Genomic DNA, 19,896 nt, shown 5'->3' on the forward strand with positions numbered 1-19,896 from the left:
GTCGCCCTGGAGACCCGCCGGTCGCCCTGGAGACCGGGCCGCCGCCTCGGGTTGTACCCGGATGTAGGCGGGGGAGGGACGTCACGTCACCTCCCCCCACCAGGCCCCGCCCCTCCAGGGCCCCGCGCGCCTGCGCAGACACGCCCGGCCCCGCCCTCCCGCCCCGCGCGCCTGCGCAGACACGCCCGGCCCCCGCCCCCCCCTCCCCGCGCGCCTGCGCAGACACGCCCAGCCGCCCAGCGCCCCCGCCTCCTCCTCGCGCGCATGCGCACGGCCCGTCCCCCGCCGCCACCGGTCCTGACATCTTCATCCTCCTCCTCCTCCTCCTCCGGTAAGGACCATCCCGCCCCTCCCCACATTGTCACCACAGCTGTGCCGTCCGGTAGGCGAACTTTCCTGGGCGCCCAACACTGCCCGAAGCGCTGCGGCGGGCGCCAGCCCCTCCCCCGCTCGGTGGGAGGAGAGGCCCGCCCGGGGGAAATGACTCGGCCAGGGTCACACGCACCCGCCCTTGCGCGCCTGCGCAACGACAGTTTGCTCAACGCCCCCCCCCCCATTTGGGGGGGTCCTGGGGGGAGGGGCTCCTCGGATGCAGCTGCCGCAGCGTGGAACTTATCACCTTTTATTGCTGCTTTGCAATAGAGTATTCGTTAATAATAATGATGGGGGATGGGAAGCAGATGGGAAGCCGGGCTCGGGAGTCCGAAGTCATGGGTTCGAATCCCGGCTCTGCCCCTTGGCACCTGGGTGACCGGTGGGCGAGTCACTTCACCTCTCTGGGCCTCGGTTACCTTGTCTGTAAAATGGGGATAAACTGTGAGCCTCACCTGATGACCCTGTATCTCCCCCAGCGTGGCGCAGTGGAAAGAGCACGGGCTTTGGAGTCAGGGCTCATGAGTTCGAATCCCAGCTCTGCCACTTGTCAGCTGTGTGACTGTGGGCAAGTCACTTCACTTCTCTGGGCCTCAGTTCCCTCATCTGTAAAATGGGGATTAAGACTGTGAGTCCCGCGTGGGCCAACCTGATTCCCCTGTGTTTACCCCAGCGCTTAGAACAGTGCTCTGCACATAGTAAGCGCTTAACAAATACCAACATTATTATTATTATTATTATTATTATTATTATCATCCCCCAGCGCTTAGAACAGTGCTCGGCACATAGTAAGCACTTAACAAATACCAACATTATTATTATCATTTGTTAAGCGCTTACTATGTGCCGAGCACTGTTCTAAGCGCTGGGGGAGCTACAAGTCATCAAGTAGGGCTCATAGCCTTAATCCCCATTTTATTAATAATAATGATGATGACGATGCTATTTGTTAAGCTCTTACTATGTGCCAAGCACTGTTCTAAGCGCTGGGGGAGATACAAGTCAAGTAGGGCTCATCGTCTTCATCCCCATTTTATTAATAATAATGATGACGATGATGGTATTCGTTAAGTTCTTACTATGTGCCGAGCACAGTTCTAAGCTCTGGGGGAGATACAAGTCATCAAGTAGGGCTCATCGTCTTCATCCCCATTTTATTAATAATAATAATGATGATGACGGTGGTATTTGTTAAGCTCCTACTATGTGCCGAGCACTGTTCTAAGCACCGGGGAGATCCAAGTCATCAAGTTGTCCCATCTGGGGCTCACAGTCTTAATCCCCATTTTATTAAAAATAATAATAATGATGGTATTTGTTAAGCTCTTATTATGTGCCGAGCACTGTTCTAAGCACTGGGGGAGATACAAGTCATCAAGTTGGCCCATGTGGGACTCAAAGTCTTAATCCCCATTTTATTAATAATAATAACGATGATGACGATGGTATTTCTTAAGCACTTACTGTGTGCCAAGCACTGGTGTAAGCACTGGGAGAGATACCAGGTCATCAGATGGGCCTACGTGGGGCTCACAGTCTTCATCCCCATTTTAATAATAATGATGATGATGGTATTTCTTAAACGCTCACTGTGTGCCGAGTACTTTTCTAAGCGCTGGGGGAGATGTAAGGTAATCAGGTTGTCCCATGTGGGGCTCACAGTCGTAATCCCCATTTTATTAATAATAATGATGATGATGGTATTTGTTGAGCGCTTACTATGTGCCGAGCACTGTTCTAAGCGCTGGAGTGGATACAAGGTTTTGAGGTTATCCCATGTGGGGCTCGCAGTCTTCATCCCCATTTTTCAGATGAGGTTTCTGAGGCACAGAGAAATCAAGTGACTTGCCCAAAGCCACACAGTAGACAAGTGGTGGAGCCGGGATTAGAACCCTCGACCTCCGACTCCCAAGCCGGGCTCTTTCCACAAACCACAGTGCTTTTTTCTCTGTGCCGAGCCCTGTTCTAAGTGCTGGGGTAGATAGAGGGTCTCCTTGTCCCCTTGTCCCCATTTGCTTGTATCCATCCCAGCGTTTAGTACAGTGCTTGGCACATAGTAAGCGCTCAACAAATGCCATCATCATTATTATTTATTACTCATCCCCATTTTACAGATGAGGGAAATGAGGCACAGAGAGGTTAAGCGACTTGCCCAAGAGCACACAGCAGACAGGTGGTGGAGCCGGGATTAGAACCCACGTCCTCTGACTCCCAAAAGGCCCTGCTGCTTCTCCAGCGCTTTCCCAAGTGCTTAGTACAGTGCTTTGCATACAGTAAGTGCTTAACAAATACGACTGAATGAACAAATGAGTAGTAAGCGCCTAATACTTTTCACAGTCGCGATCGTCATTATTTTGCGTGTGTGTTTCGTTAAGTCATTACTATGTGCCAGGCACTGGACTCACCGCGGGGGTGGATACAAGCTAATCATTTGATGCGTGACCTTGGGCAAGTCACTTCACTTCGCTGTGCCTCAGTTCCCTCATCTGTAAAATGGGGATTGAGACGGTGAGCCCCACGTGGGACCCGGACTGTGTCCAACCCGATTTGTTCGTATCCACCCTAATCATTAGTACAGTGCCTGGCACATAGTAGGCGCTTAGATACCACCGTGGCTCAGTGGAAAGAGCCTGGGCTTCGGTGTCAGAGGTCATGGGTTCGACTCCCGGCTCTGCCACTTGTCAGCTGTGGGACTGTGGGCAAGTCGCTTCCCTTCTCTGTGCCTCAGTTACCTCATCTGTAAAATGGGGATTAACTGTGAGCCTCACGTGGGACGACCCGATTCCCCTGTATCTCCCCCAGTGCTCTGCACACAGTAAGCGCTTAACAAATACCAACATTATTATTATTGAGATGGGCACAGTCCCTGTCCCACGTGGAGCTCAAACTCTTAATCCTGTTTTCCAGATGAGGTAACTAAGGCCCAGAGGAATGAAGGGACTTGTCCGAGGTCACACAACAGACAAGTGGCAGAGTGGGATTAGAACCCACGACCTTCTGACGCCCAGGCTCTAGCCACCGAGTCAAGCTGCTTCTCCTCAGGGACAGTAGCATAAAAGGCTTGTTTCCTGTTCTTGGAGAAGGGAGAAGGTGGGATGGTCAGCACCCTCCCCCCAACCAATCTCTGCTCGTAATCCATCGACGGTATTGATTAGAGAGCCTGCTGCGTGCAGAGCACTGTAGTAAGCGTTTGGGAGAGTTGGTAGACGTGCTCCCTTTTATCGAGCTCCCGTCTGTGTCGCCCTTGGATTCCAAGAGGTTTTCCCAGACTGAGCCCCACTTTTCCTCATCTGCCACTCCCATCTGCGTCGCCTGACTCGCTCCCTTTGCTGTCCCCCACCCCTTCACCCCACAGCCCTGAATATCCAGTTCTGTAATTTTATTTATTAGCATTGACGTCTCTCTCTCCCCCACACTAGACTGTGAGCTTCTTGCGGGCAGGAAATGTCCCTGTTTATGGCTCTTTTGTACTTTCCCAAATGTTCAGTACGGTACTCTGCACACAGCGCTCAATAAATACGATTTATTATGAATTTGCACACCTTATTCATCCCTTTCTCAGCCCCACAGCCCTTATGTATATGTAATTTATTTGTATTAAATGTTTTTCTCCCCCTCTAAACTTGTAAACTCTTTGGCAGGGAACGTGTCTACCCACTCTCTACTCCTCTAACTTCTAGCTACTCTCCCAAGAAGCTAGTACAGTGCTCTGCACACAGTAAGCACTTAATAAATACAATTGATTGAGCGCTTCCTACGTGAAGAGCATCGTATTAAGCGTTCGGGAAGTACAGTGCAACCGACCACCGATTCACCGGACAGATTCACCAACATTCTGCAGTATTTATTGAACACTCATTGTGTGCAGAGCACTGTACTAAACGGAGGAGAGAGCACAAGAGTTAGTAGACAGGATCCCTGCCCTCGAGGGGACTTTACAGTCAGCACCATGCTGTAAACTGAATTTTTCAAAATTCCCTCGCGCAGTCCTGTCGTGGACTATCGTCTAATCCAACCGGTAGCCAGGAGGGCCATTTGGAGGGACAAAAAGGGCACACAGTCAGAGATTATGATAGAAGAAATGTTTGGATCCAAAGTTTAATACTGGTTGTTGTTTTGTACTTTTGTTTTTTCCCAGTTCTCCTCTTTCAGTCTAGGTTTTTGCAAATGTCATCACTTTCCTCGAATGTTTCATTGGGTGAAAGAAAAAGGGAATAAGATTAGAGCCGGGCTGGTTCCAAATAAGAGACAAATTTTTATCGATCCGAATGTGACAGCAGTTAAAGGCGTTAAAGAACTAGGTGCCCAGGCTGGTATAGTCAATGAGATAGGGCTGAGGGAGCTCAAACGAGGTGAATTTCATGGTTTGGGGAACTGTTGTCTATGATTTTAAATTTAATGCTGGAGACTGAAGGTTGGAGTTTTTCAATTTTGTAGAATTAAAGTGTTTGAACCGTGAGTGCTTTTTCGGTTCAGGTCTCTAGGTGTAGTCTGTTCTTATGTCCATAAAAATATGGATAGAGTCAGAGATAGTATAGTATTCATTTACGGTATTTAAAACTCTGCCTTTCAAACATCAACTTTCCTTAGAGAATTTGGGAGGGACTGTCAATGGGGAAATCACTCACCATTATTTAAAGGAGTTGGGGATTTTATAACCTTCTCCTAAAAAGTTGATGCGGTTATTTGATAAGCAAATAAGGCAATGACCCCGAGAGTTGCACCTTCTTATACTTGCTTGATTTCCTTCCTTTAGGGTGACTCTCTTCAATACAACTTTCCTGCCTTCAACATTCAAGTGGTGTCGTCTGAAACACCCCCAAATTCAAAATAAACAAGATTTGTGAATTCCTTGGACCAACGTGAATTATATGAAAAAAAAAAGGCACCATGGAGGTCCTTTTCAACAGAGGAGGCCGCGTTGGAGATTTTAAACGGATCGGATTCTATTTGTTAGTTTTAATAAATCTGGTTGCTCTGGTTTGCACCGATCAAGATTATTACGGTCTACTTGGAGTATCGAAAGAAGCAAATAGTAGAGAAATAAGACAAGCTTTCAAGAAGCTGGCATTAAAATTACATCCAGATAAAAACCAGGTAGGTGAAAATTACTTCTGACGTGTCTAACAAAATAACCAAAGAGGAAATTATTTCAATTAAAACTAAAAAAAAATCAAACTCGCTTGAGAATATGGGTGGTTTTATGCCCTTTGTTTTGAAAAATAAGTAACGATTACTTAAACGGCCACCAAAGGACAAAACTATGATTCATGAATATAATCGAGGAAGTTGAATTTGATAAAAGAGTAGTTGCTAGAGCTGAAGGCGCTTTAAGTTCCGCTAGTGTTCGACTGTCTGGCCGATTATATTAATAATGAGCTACCGTTTAAGAAATTGTAATCTAGCAGGTGTAGAAAGATTTATTTACTGCTGAACACCTTTTGGAAAGATAAAGACAATTGTTTTCTCATTTTAGGCCTTACAGGAGCATACATGGTAGCAAATTTTAAAATTTTATTCACTTTACTGAACTGATTGCAATTACTAAAGCTGGTAAATCTGAGCTGGTGAAGGTAGAAAGTAATGTGTTTGCACAATCTGTAAACATTAAAGGACAATCAGAATTTTTTTTGGCAGAATAATCAAAAAACTAAATCAGATTTTTTTTTATGCACAATGCACTGTGATATAGTTAGAGTTTGTCTTTAGTCTCTAAATGGCTGCAGTGTGAACGTTTGGGCCCTATCATGTAGAAAATTATCCAAACCATCTTTTAGCCAGAGTTGTGTAGAAGAAATGCCGATTATGGTTTTCCTGTTCGCTCTGAAGACTCGGTGTTATTTTTCTCTGCTTCAGAATAGAAAAAAAATCTTGTTTTATGTGCTTTTCAAAGTTATCTATCCCATTTCATTTGATAAAAATAATTGATCTTTAAATAGACTTAGTTTGAAACGTCCATTACCCCTCGGTCCTTTTCCAACATCATCAGTAACTTCCACCAGGAAAGAAATCATATTTCATAGGTGACTATATTTTTAAAAATCCCCTCATTTATAAATTGGCAGAGTAAAATCCTTGCCCGCCCAAATAGTGTATTTTAATAATAACAATGTTGGTATTTGTTAAGCGCTTACTATGTGCAGAGCACTGTTCTAAGCACTGGGGGAGATACAGGGTAATCAGGTTGTCCCACGTGAGGCTCACAGTTAATCCCCATTTTACAGATGAGATAACTGAGGCACAGACACTGGTGGTGGGCAGGGAATGGACCTGTTCATTGTTCTAGCGTACTCTCCCAAGCGCTTAGTACAGTGCTCTTCACGCAATAAGCGCTCAGTACATATGATTGAATGAACGAATAACTCTCAATTCTCTGAACCCCTTCTGATTCCTTTGCAATGGTTGGGGGAGTTTAGCGGATTAGTTTTAACACAGGGTCATGTGATATTCTTACAGGTGAATAATCCGTTGAAATTACTTTACCGGGATTTCTGGGATCAGCACAATTTAAAAATAGCACTCATATAAATTTGAGGGGCTAGACTAGAGCTTCGGAATCACGATTCCATAGCTAACCCGTATGGTTTGAATTTTATAGAATGACCCAAATGCCCATGAAAATTTTTTGAAAATCAATAGAGCATATGAAGTATTAAAAGATGAAGATCTTCGAAAAAAGTATGATAAGTATGGAGAGAAAGGACTCGAAGATAATCAACAAGGAGGTCAATATGAAAGCTGGAACTTTTACCGATATGATTTTGGTAAGGTAACATGGTGTGAAATGTGTTTATCAAAGTTGAAACCCTTTAGAAGTTAATCGGCAAGGGTTCTATTTTTTTTTGTTTCCTAGTCCCTTCTTAATCTGAGTCTCCCGTTGACACGATTGTTTAAAAATAGAAACTCCCAAAGTCCAGACTACTTGGGATTTGGATATATCCGTGGCCTTTTTTCCCCTCTGATTTCTGCATCACTTTTTTGTCCCCCAAAGATCATTAGACTCTTTTATTCCAGGAAATAAAATTCACCATATTAACACAGCAAACATGCTTCAGAAACCTCTGCATGTGTTAGAACTTCTGACCAATCCTCTCCTGTCTTGACTCGAGTGGCCGAAGAGCCTCAAAGAAAGCAATGGAGAGGAGCAGTCCCGAGGCCAAATTCTTCACCCGGATTTCTGGCGACCCACCCTCTTCTCCTCCACTAAGTTCCCTCCTGCTATTTCTCTCCTTCTGCCTCCCCCAAGGATCCCAAGGCTGAATCACCCTTACTTTGCCTCTGATCTAACTATAAACTCCGGGTGCCAAGATGATTTCTCGGAGTCTCGAGGGTGACGGTGTGACTTCCCTCCCAAGCGTCACTGGAAAATGGGCTTGATTTCCAGAGTTCCAGGTTCCGGACTTCTGAGGAGCCTCGGAATACTTTGGAGATGAAGAGCAAAGTCGAAAGGACTCGAGTGTTTTTATACCATTCTGGAAAGTAGAGGTGGATCGTGACATTCTGATGAGATTCGGGGCGAAACCAGCCTTGAACTCGTTTAAGAAGGAAGCGTGTTTTGGGAGCGTGCCTTGAAAGGTTTTGCATTTTCGCATCCTGGGCTTTCAAAAATAGACCCTCTTTCTGTGGCGCAAGGACATTATAAAAGTCTGGGGACAAGCGAGATTAAGCTTCCGTTTTGAAACTCTACCAACAGTATGTTCGAAACAATTTTATTTCACTATCCCCAGTTGCATTCTAAAGTCAGAGTTTCCAACTACACTTCGTGTGATACAAATGGCTGGTGCTCAGAGTTTTTTTTTTCCTAATACATATGATTTTTCGAGAAACTCATGAGCTCCCTTAACCTCGCGTGTGCCAAGTTTTACACTTGGGATGACGATGTCTTCTGATAATAAAAGAAATCACTTTAAGATTCTGAAATGATAGTAAGTCATGGTTTATCTGCAGTATCATTCCTCCCTTTTTTATGAAAGCTCCTTCACTTTAGTCAGCGAAAGTTTATTAAGCATTGGCTTAAAGGGTCTTTCCCAGTCCAAACACACACATCGGCTCTCTTCGTTCACTTCTTCAGTAGTCTGCATTCTTTCCTCCTCCCAAGCGCGCCGTCTCTAACTCTTGCTCGTACTGTTCTCCTTGTCAGGTGTTCTTTCCCCTTTCAAAGCTGCCGGACCCCAACTCTTCCCTCTTTTAGAACCTTCCTTAAATTTTTATCTCCAAGAAGCCTTCCCTGCTTACTCTCTGTGAAACCAAGAACCGTCCCCTTCCCCCCCCCCCCCCAAGCATATATGAATTTACACCTGTCCTCAGCACTTACTTGTGATCAGATGTTCATTTGCTTATTTGGGCATTCCTACAGTGATCCACCTGCTCTCTCTATAATTTGAGATATGTCCATTTGAACTCAGTAAGTCTAACTTCTTTCCACTGGAGTTTTAAGCCTCAAAGTCCATATTGGATTTAGACTTGATTCTTTTGAGTGTATCACTTTTAATTAATTGTGGGATATGTTTTGTTTCTTTCAATTAGGTATCTATGATGATGATCCTGAAATCATAACATTAGATAGAGGGGAATTTGGTAAGTTGATGGTTTCAAAAACAGTTACCATGTATTGGGCCTTTTCCTCATCCTTTGATATCTTATGAATGTTTTAGTAGGACGGCACATAAAGTGCCAAATCTATATTTTTCATATCTGGTCTCCTTTCTTGTGTGCTTATTTAAATTTGGTAGCAGAGTACTCCAATCAATCAGTCAAAGCTATTTATTGAGCATTACTGAATGCAGAGTACTGTACCAAAATGTCCTCAGTGGATTATCAGATCAACGGACTTTCCAACCCATGTTCTGCCTCTCCCAGTAGAACAGGATGTTTGGAAGAACACTGTTAATTGGTGATTCTTGGACCAACTCTATTATATTGTTCTCTACCAAGTCCTTGGTACAGTGCTCTGCACACAGTAAGCACCGCGTAAGTAGGATTGATCGACTGATGGATTGATCATCCGTGGGCCAGGCTAAGAGACCAGCCAGATATAAGCTGCAGATCCTCAGAATTTCTTCTGCGTCACCCTGAAACTTGGATTTACCCCCTTTATTCGCCCCCCTCCCTCAGCCCCACGGCACTTAGGTGCGTTTCCGTAGTGTGATGTATTTATATTCATGTCTGTCTCCCCCTTTAGACTGTGAGCTCACCGTGGGCAGGGAATGGACCTATCGGCTCTATAATATTGTAATAATAATACTAATTATAGTATTTAAGTGCCTATTATGTGCTAAGCACTGTACCGAGCTCTGGGGAAGATACAAGATAATCAGGTCAGACACAGGCCCTGTCCCACATAAGGCTCACAGTCCTCTCCCAAATGCTTAATACAGTGCTCTGTGCACAGTAAATACTCAATAAATAGGATTGATTGATTAAGCCTTTCACACTCAACCTGGGCTGCAACAGGATCATTAGAGTAGCCATGTTAATTGATGATGTGGTTCATATTCTTTGAGAATATGTTTTCTTTTCCATTTTTGTCTCCCCAGTGCTTAGTAAAGTGCTCTGCACACAATAAGCGCTCAGGAAACGCAATTGATTGGGGCCCGAAAACGCAGCTATGTTTAATAGCGAAAGTGCAAAATTAAGTTTACACTACAGGTTAAATCAGAGCAAGAGCGACATTGTATATGATTCTTGAGTTGATAGAATTGGTTATCTTAAATCAAGTGATTTCTGCCAAGGCCAGGAGCTGGCCCAAAATATGTGTTCATTTTAAGTTGCCAAGATTGTTACATCTCCTTATCTCTGGATTCTATCAAGGATAAAAGTAGTAACCACCATTAGAAAACAGTCTCTGTGCCAAAAGGGAAAAAAGAAAACAAAAGCGACTTACAATGAAGTACATGAAACGTTGACTCTGAGATGAGGAAAAGACATGTCGTCAATAGAATCGAATCTGGGGGTAAAAGTTAAGAGTTTCAAGAAGTTCTAGTGGATTTGTTATCTTTGGGTGCATTAAATGTCCTTTCTCATACTCCACATCCCATAATTTAGTTATAGTGAAGAAGAAAAGAAGATAACCAAGTCAAGCTCTTAGTACAGTGCTTTGCACACAGTAAGCGCGCAAAAAATCCGATTGAATGAATGAAATCTTCCTCCTTGACCGGAGCCCATTCAGTACATTATGAATTTTCAGCTTCCATGTTTCTTTCTCAGGTTTATGTTCTTCCTGAAATAGGAAGAGCGGTGCTAATTAAATTGACCTTCTTTGGAAGGCAAATGGAGTAAATATATATTTTGGCTTTCCAGCAGTTAAGCAGACATCAAAGCAAATATTTGTGAGGTTGGCCATTCTCTTCTTGTGTTCATTTCTTGACTCTTCAGTATGCCAAATTCTTGTCGTCCCTGTGGTTCTGAGTTATCGGTGTGGCTCATTGAGTGCTTCTGATGCTGCAGTATAAATTGGCAGATCAATTAATGGCATTTCCTGAGCGCTTACTGGGTGTAGAGCACTGTACTAACTACTTGGGAGAGTATTCATTCATTCAATAGTATTTATTGAGCGCTTACTATGTGCAGAGCACTGTACTAAGCGCTTGGAATGAACAAGTCGGCAACAGATAGAGACGGTCCCTGCCGTTTGACGGGCGCAGGGTCTAATCGGGGGAGAGGGACGAGAACAATGGCGATAAATAGAGTCGAGGGGAAGAACATCTCGTAAAAACAATGGCAACTAAATAGAATCGAGGCGATGTACATCTCATTAACAAAATAGATAGGGTGATGAAAATATAGACAGTTGAGCAGACGAGTACAGTGCTGAGGGGATGGGAAGGGAGAGGGGGAGGAGCAGAGGGAGATGGTGGGAAAAGAGAGGTGAAGGGGGGGCGGTAGAGGGAGTAGAGGGAGAAGGGGAGCTCAGTCTGGGAAGGCCTCTCGGAGGAGGTGAGTTTGAAGTAGGGTTTTGAAGAGGGGAAGAGTGAGTTTGGCGGAGGTGAGGAGGGAGGGCGTTCCGGGACCGCGGGAGGACGTGGCCCGGGGGTCGACGGCGGGATAGGCGAGACCGAGGGACGGTGAGGAGGTGGGCGGCGGAGGAGCGGAGCCTGCGGGGTGGGCAGTGGATAGAAGGGAGGAGAGGTAGGAAGGGGCAAGGCGATGTAGAGCCTTGAAGCCTAGAGTGAGGAGTTTTTGTTTGGAGCGGAGGTCGATAGGCAACCACTGGAGGGGTTAAAGAAGGGGAGTGACAGGCCCAGAGCGTTTCTGCAGGAAGATGAGCCGGGCGGCAGAGTGAAGAATAGACTGGAGCGGGGCGGGAGAGGAGCAAGGGAGATCAGAGAGCAGGCCGACACAGTAGTCTAGCCGGGATATAACGAGAGCCCGTAGCGGTAAGGTAGCCGTTCGGGTGGAGAGGAAAGGGCGGATCTTGGCGATGTTGTAAAGGTGAAACCGGCAGTGTGACACAGTTGATGGACATGTTCCCTCCCCACCAGCTGCTCACAGTCTAGAGGGGAGACAGATATTACTATAAATAAAAAAATTACGGTTGTGTGCATAAGGAACTGCTGTTGGATTGAATGCGGGGTGAATGCCAAGTGCTTAAAGAATGCTGATTTAAAAAAATGCTCAATTAAGCAAAGTTGTATATGGTTATTTGGCAAGATACATAAAGTGACTTACCTACTGAATACACAGCTTTTGTGTAGTGAGTCAGAGCTTCGTTTCAGTTAACACGCTTCTGCAAATCAGATAGTTAAAACAATATAATCAATATAATAATAATAATGTTGGTATGTGTTAAGCGCTTACTATGTGCAGAGCACTGTTCTAAGCGCTGGGGTAGATACAGGGTAATCAGGTCATAATAATAATAATAATGTTGGTATTTGTTAAGCGCTTACTATGTGCCGAGCACTGTTCTAAGCGCTGGGGTAGACATAGGGGAATCAGGTCATCCCACGTGAGGCTCACAGTCTTAATCCCCATTTTACAGATGAGGGAACTGAGGCCCAGAGAAGTTAAGTGACTTGCCCACAGTCACACAGCTGACGAGTGGCGGAGCCGGGATTCGAACCCATGACATCCGACTCCCAAACCCGTGCTCTTTCCACTGAGCCACGCCGCTTCTCTTTGTGAACCTTGCTTTTTGACGAGCCTCTAACCTAAATGTAAAACGTGTCATTTGTGATGATCTGAACGCGTTGTTTCAGGTACACATAAGAAATAGAAAGTAGGGTCAACGTTTTACCGAATCTGCGTTTACAATTCCCTTCCTCATAATAATGGAGACGAGTAGGCTGAAAGGAAGAAAAGTGACTGAACAAAGATCTTTAGAATTCCCGTTGAACTGAATCTGATTTTGCATGTGTATTTTAGATGCAGCTGTTAATTCCGGAGAGCTGTGGTTCGTCAACTTCTATTCTCCCCGATGTTCACACTGTCACGATTTAGCTCCAACGGTATGCATTTCTCTCACATTTTGATTGGTGCTGTTTGACGAAACACTTTGTTTCCATTTTGATCCACGGACCTTCAGGGTCATTTATTCCATCACAAGTAATTGAAAGCACCTATCAGAATTAGTTTGCTTTTCAAAATCATTCATGTGGTGTTAGGGGTTTTTTTTCCTTTTCTTTCTGAAAATCATTTTTTGCAAAAGTAACCATTCAGAATGCTTCCATCTGAGCGTGCCATAAATTTTCTTTTTTCTCAGTGGAGGGACTTTGCTAAAGATATGGACGGACTGATTCGCATCGGAGCCGTCAACTGCGGCGACAATAGGATGTTGTGCCGAATGAAAGGAATAAACAGTTATCCGAGTCTCTACATTTTCAAGTCTGGAACGGTGAGAAATTAAGCTAGCGTTTCTGAAAATGAAGGCCTACAGGAAGAAATTAAAAGGAATTGTGGCAGGTTCTCCCAAGTGCTTGCTACAGTGCTCCGCCCCAGTAAGCACTCAGTAGATAGCATTGTTAACGGAGTGAACACCAAAAAATGCAGACATGATGCACGGTAATCCATTTTTAATGAAACTCAACTAGGATATAATCTATAGTTTAAAAAATGTGATTGCGTATGGCCAAAAGAACCTTTTTAAAATACAATTTGTCTTTTTCTTCAAACTGTGAAATTTTTTGGTCCGTTTGATTTTTTGGTTAGTATTTAATTTTAAGAAGCAAGTGTTTTAAAGGATGAAAAAATAGCTTCGAAAATGAAGTCAAGTTTGTAGACCCTTTTGACACTTCAAATGAGAATTTGTTTCCGAAATTGCTTGTTACCCTTTATAGAGAATTTGAAAATTAAGGTGAAATTCCTCCATTTACCAGTATGATTTTCCTTTTGATCATTTGTAGATCCTGCAGTGAGACGTTTTCATATTAAATGTGCAGAGGACCATTAATTACAGTTTTTCTGCAGTGGATTATAGCTAGTTAAGACAGAGCAATGTATCAATTTGATCCTGATATTCACATTTCTATTTGCATATACAGATGTTGAATTGACATTTGTCCAATAAGGATTCACCAAAAGATTGATACAGGCTAGATTTGGGCATTTTATTAATCAAAACTTACAGTATTTAATTTCTTCTAGAAACTAAGGTATTTATTTGAATGTTGGAATTTTTGTGCAAAGAAGTTTTTCATTTTTTTTTCCTCAATTCTTTATAGAATCCAGTGAAGTATTACGGAGACAGAACAAAGGAGAATTTAGTGAGTTTTGCCATGCAGTACGTCACGACCACAGTAACAGAATTATGGGCAGGTAATTTTTATCGCCTTCCAGTGCCAGTTGACAGTCTTTTATTTACTACTAGGAAAAAGAAGCCTCCCTTCACTCTAAAGTCAAAGTTTGCTGAAAGATATACTTAAATGTATAATTTAGTGAATTTGAGAGGGGTAGTGAATATTTTAGTAGTTACGTATTTATTACAGATTTTGTTTTTATGGCCACAAGTTACGGGTAGTGCTTGCTGTTCTACTGGATAGTAGAGTTTGGGTTAATTAGGAGTGACGTGGAAAAGGAAACCATCTTTAAAAAATGGATTATAAACTAGTTAAAATCACAGGCCCCAAAATTGTTCTACATCAAGAAAAATACTGTCTTCAAAACATTGTTTTTTCAAGGGTCGCACTTCTTATTTTTATTCATGGCCTTGTCGCTGACTCTCTGTGTAACTTGGCTTAAATTAGTTATCTACTCTCGAGGCTCTGTCTGCCTGAGTGTGGAAATGTGTCCTTAATGTTTATTCCTTCCTGTGAAAGGAGAGCATCAACATATTATATCCAGGATTGTGATGGTGCTTAATACATGTCCATATAGAATAGTGTCTTATAAACATAATTGTTTTCAAATGAATTTCATGTTTAGAAAAGTGATATTCTAAAATTAACTGGGGATTAATGCCTTGCGTTTTAATTGGCAATAAATAATTTTTCTCCCAATAGTGTTAAGTTAATATGGTAAGTTAATATGTTAAGATGGGATTTAGTTGAGACTGGAGCTCTGAGCTCGTTGCATTATAAAATGTAATTTTTATAATGAATTGCAAAAGAAACAAGGCACAGATATTTTGAAACCGATTTCCTCTTTTTTTTTTAAAGGAAATTTTGTTAATGCCATTCAAACTGCCTTTGCCTCTGGTGTTGGTTGGCTCATCACCTTTTGTTCCGAAGGAGGAGGTAACGGCGCAATTTAATTTTACCAATAATTGTATTTTGCTGTTTTGACAGTATTTAGAGAAGGACAGATTCTGATAGTAGCGCTTAATATTACTTTTCTTTTAAGATTACCTCCAGGCAACTCGAAGAACCTAAAAATAATTTTTTATCAACAGTGTACATCTTAAAGGTCTATTTTTACTCTAGAGTGGTTTTATATTTTAAGAGCAAATTTTCAGTTCAGTTTCACTGTCTTGATCCCACAGTTATGTTGTGAAAAGCTAATTGCACCAGGAAGCAGGAAGTACAGTAAGCTTTTGAGCCCTTGAATGTAGACGTGGCACATCAGCGAGCTTTGCCAAAATATGCTAGTTGCTGATATTCCAGATTGAACATCACCCCTGTCCCAAGTGCATCTCAATACTCAAGCTTTCCATTTACTGAGTAATATAATCAATAAGAGCATTTGTAAGCTCTGTTGAAGTTCCACAACTAGCCTTTCTTTTTTTTTTTTTTCCACAAGCATTTGTTCCACAACCTTCAGCCCGAGTGCTACGCTCAAAATACATTTTATTTATTCATTTATTTTGAGGCGGTTACTCTGATGTTTGTAGGCCTCACCTACGGTGTTGGTCCAGAGAAAAGAGTTCTTTTCTGGCAATCAGGAGTCCTAGGCGGTCTCGGCCCATCCGTGGCGAAGGTTTCCGATTGAAGATGAATGGATAATGCCCAAGCAGGAATCCTGAATAATACCTGGCCGACATAATAAAAAATAATGAAAATTGTGGTATTTGTTAAGCACTTACTGTGTGCCAGGCACCGTACTAAGCAGTGAGGTAGATACAAGATAATCAGGTCAGACAGAGTCCCTGTCCCACACAGGACACTGTAAGCCCGTCAGAGGGCAGGGACTGTCTCTATCTGTTACCGATTTGTCCATTCCAAGTGCTTAGTACAGTGCTCTGCACATAGTAAGCGCTCAGTAAGTACTATTGAATGAATGAATGACACACAGTCTTAATCTCCATTTTCCAGATGGGGAACTGAGGCCCAGAGAAGTGAAGTGTCTTGTTCGAGGTTACATGGCCGACAGACGGAGGAGCTAGGATAATTAATAATAAGACTGTGAGCCATATGTGGGACAGGGACTGGGTCCAATCCGATTATCTTGTATCTACCCCAGCGCTTAGTACAGTGCTTGGCACATAATAATAATAATAGTGGTATTTAAGCGCTTACTATGTGCCAGGCATTGTACTAAGCGGTCGGGTGGTTATAAGCAAATCAGGTTGGACACAGTCCCTGTCCCGCGTGGGACTGACAGGACTTATCTCCATTTGACAGATGAGGGAACTGAGGCCCACTGAAATGGCTTGCCCAAAGTCGCACCCAGCAGGCAAGGGGTGGAGCCGGGATTAGAATCCAGGCCCTCTGACTCCCGTGCTCTCTCTGCTAGGTCAGGCAGTTTTCTCGTGGTCTCCGCCTTCCCCGTCACGGTGCCACGACATCGTTTGGGCACTCTGCTGGGATCACTTGGGCTGGCAAAATCTACCGTGGGCACCTGGCAGTGTGCCAGGCCCCCCACCCATCTAATCACTCTTCGCGCTCTGCCCCCGCAGGAACGTGAGAAGCAGCGTGGCTTAGTGGATAGAGCCCGGGCCTGGGAGTCAGAAGGACCTGGGCTCTCGTCCAGGCTCCGCCACCCGTCTGCTGTGTGACCTTGGGCAAGTCACTTCACTTCTCCGGGCCTCAGTTTCCCCTCCTGAAAAATGGTGATTAGGACTGTGAGCCCCATGTGGGACATGAACTGCGTCCAACCTGATCCACTCCGGCGCTTAGTACAGTGTCTGGCACATAGTAAGCGCTTAAATACCATAATTATCATCAGTAGTAGTCATATTACTACTGGCAGGGCTGAAGGCGTTCAGGTAGGACCGGCTCAGCCCCTGGCGCTATAATCCATCTGTCCATGCCGGTTCTTTGTCTTGAAGCCCGCATTCTGAAGCTCACCCATCCCTTTTATCGGAGTAGGCTCTTGTTGCTGATTTTTATTTCTGCAAATAGTGAGTGTTTTGAGCTACAAACATTTACTTTAGACCTTGATCACCGAGAAGACTTTTTGGTAAACTTCAGATGGAAATACATACCGTCTTTTATGTTTGTATTTTAAACAATTCACGCAACCAGTATTCTATCGTGAATACCATGAGAAATGAGGGTTAAAAAATACTATACGAGGCAGGGGTTGGAATTTGCCCTTTTCAGTTGTCTAAAGTCGAAGTTGAAATACTTAAATTAATGGACTTGATTGCCTCGGGTGTCATACTGGTGAAAAGAAAACTGCCTTCAGGCTTTTAGACCGGTAGTAAAATACATCTTTTTATACTAGAGTAGTATCTGTGGAACTGATCCGAAGGCTCTTGGGGAACAAAATAACTGTGTTTTAGCATGCCCTCAGTGTAGCGTCTAAAATAATGCGACATCTTAAACCACAAAGAAAAAAAGCAGTTAGCCTTATAAATATGACAATAGTCTAGAAATCAGGTCCTCTAGGCTTATACATCTATACTTGTTTCAACATATAACAGTTGATTAACTTTATTTCAGATTGTTTGTCTTCACAAACACGCCTTAAACTGGCTGGCATGTTGGTAAGCAATAATTCTTTTTTTTTTTTAAATAAACTTTTTTTTAAATGGTATTTGTTAAGCGCTTACTTCGTGCCAGGCACTGTACTAAGCCCTAAGGTAGATTCAGGATAATGAGACTGGACACGGTCCAGGTCCCACCGTCTTAATCCCCATTTTACAGATGAGGTAACTGAGGCACGGGGAAGTGAAATGACTTGTCCAAGGTCACACAGAAGACAAGCGGAATGTGGATTAAAATCCGGGTCCTCTGACTCGCAGGCCCGTGTTTTATCCATAAGGCCACAGTACTTCCCAGTGCTTAAAACAACGATTGGGAATTTTGGTGATTAGTGTCAGCCAATTTAACAAGAACTTGGAGAAATGACATATAAAGGTGCTGTCTTGCCTTTCCCTTGAACAAAGAAATGTAAAGACTGGAATAAATATTCTGTAGAAGCCTGCTCGGGGACTGTGAAAATAAAAATATACCAGTGAAATAAATACCAATAAAGCCAAAGTGAAAATCAGTTTGTTTCACGGGTTGCTAATAATTATCTGTCAAGTTATTAAAAGGTTTAAGGATTTGAAAAAGTTTATTTAGAGTAGTAAAGTGGCAGTGGCCTTCTGTTTCTCTTACTTTTCGGTCTCTTCTCCGTCGGCAATAATGGTTAAGCGATTTATTTTCAAATGGACTTCCACTTTTTGTTTCTCTCTCTGTCCCTCTCTTATTTCAGGATGGCCTCGTTAATGTAGGGTGGATGGATTGTGCCACCCAAGGGGAACTTTGTGATAATTTGGATATCACATCTAGCACCACAGCCTACTTTCCACCTGGCGCAACGTTGACTAATAAAGAGAAAGGAAGCGTTTTGGTACGAGTCCTTTTTAAACAACTTCGATGCACACGCTTTTGTTGCTGTTGAGGAAATGAAAGCGGTTCTTGTGTATCTAACAGGACCGCATATTTATCTGAGAAAGTAAATATTTAGTCACTGCTTTACATTTTTAACTTGTAAGGTGCTTGGTCTTGAGTTGAACTTCAAAACAGGAAAAGAGGCTTTTTGGTAGATAAACTTGAGGGTACTAACCAAGGATAATACTGAAGTGAGAGCCATTTTTTATAACATTTTGATGTTTTTTGTCTTTCTCTCTCATAATAATTATACCAATATTTGTGATATTTAAGTGCCTATTACTGCGTCCAACACGCTCCGATAAGCGCTGGCATAGGTACAAGGTAATTGGGTCCCACACGGGTCTCAGAGTCTAAGTAGGAGGGAGAAGAGGTATTGAATTACCCGTCTTTCACAGATGAGGGAACTTGAGGTACTGAGGCGTGAAGTGACTTGCCCAAGTTCCCACAGCAGATAAACAGCAGAGCTGGGATTAGAACCCAGGTCCGCTGACTCCCACGCCTGTGCTCTTTCCACGAGTCCACACTGCTGCACCCCTTCCAAGCTGTTACTGTCGAATACCTTCCTTGAAAGCTAGGCCGTGGAGAGTCGTAGATGCTCTCGGACCAAGCAGTCAGTAGTATCTTTTGAGCACGTACTGAATGCAGAGCGTTGAGCCAAGCACTCGAGAGGATGATATAGTTGGAAGTCAGCGCCTCAAGGAGTTGACAGTCTAGCCGGGGAGATAGACCCAAACTAAAATTCAGAACAGGAGGAAAGTGGGATTAGAAAGATGGACATGTGGATGACTAAGTGCTTAAAAAGTCACTATTCTTAAGGGCAAGTTGATGCACAAATGCTGAGGAGGTAGTTATGAGGCTATTAAGTAGGGTAGTTATTACTATATTGAGCATTTACTATGTGTCAAACACCGTATGAATGAGTCAGGATGGAGCAAGAAGTCCACAGAGTTAAATTGGGATTACCGCTGGGGTCGACCCGTTAGAAAATATTTCCGAACAGACTGCCTAAATTCTGTTCCAGAGATTCCATCCAGATTAGGAAGTTTCATCCTCATGAAACAAATTTCACCCTCAAATATATACCCATCCACGGGTATTTATTGAGCACTTTATTGAGCGCAGAGCACTATACTACGTGTTTGAGGGAGGGGTATAGCAGTAAGCAGTTGAGCTTAAATGTAACATAAATAGGAGGACGAGGAGATTGAAAGGAAGAACGTGTGATGGATTTGAAGGGGGCGGAGGGATTCAAGCAGGAAGCAGGACATTACGGGGGTCAGAAGCAGGAAATTTGAGGCACATCGAGGAGAGTTTCTTGGCGGAAACAAAG

At 43.4% G+C, this 19,896-nt stretch overlaps 1 protein-coding gene across 1 annotated transcript in view; it reads left to right on the top strand.

Moving 5' to 3' along the window:
- Window positions 1-250: 250 nt before the first annotated feature.
- The window catches only part of DNAJC10 (DnaJ heat shock protein family (Hsp40) member C10), a 36,502-nt gene continuing 16,856 nt past the window's right edge, over window positions 251-19,896 (top strand). Inside the window, exons 1-10 of the mRNA XM_029072115.2 lie at window positions 251-331; window positions 5,129-5,469; window positions 6,971-7,136; window positions 8,899-8,949; window positions 12,736-12,818; window positions 13,073-13,204; window positions 14,031-14,124; window positions 14,964-15,041; window positions 17,628-17,671; window positions 18,385-18,522. Coding sequence (XP_028927948.1) covers window positions 5,263-5,469; window positions 6,971-7,136; window positions 8,899-8,949; window positions 12,736-12,818; window positions 13,073-13,204; window positions 14,031-14,124; window positions 14,964-15,041; window positions 17,628-17,671; window positions 18,385-18,522 — 993 coding nt within the window. The 5' untranslated portion in view covers window positions 251-331; window positions 5,129-5,262. The remainder of the gene's footprint in view (window positions 332-5,128; window positions 5,470-6,970; window positions 7,137-8,898; window positions 8,950-12,735; window positions 12,819-13,072; window positions 13,205-14,030; window positions 14,125-14,963; window positions 15,042-17,627; window positions 17,672-18,384; window positions 18,523-19,896) is intronic.

Source organism: Ornithorhynchus anatinus, chromosome 9 (assembly GCF_004115215.2).
Source record: "Ornithorhynchus anatinus isolate Pmale09 chromosome 9, mOrnAna1.pri.v4, whole genome shotgun sequence".
Classification (NCBI taxonomy): Eukaryota; Metazoa; Chordata; class Mammalia; order Monotremata; family Ornithorhynchidae; genus Ornithorhynchus; species Ornithorhynchus anatinus.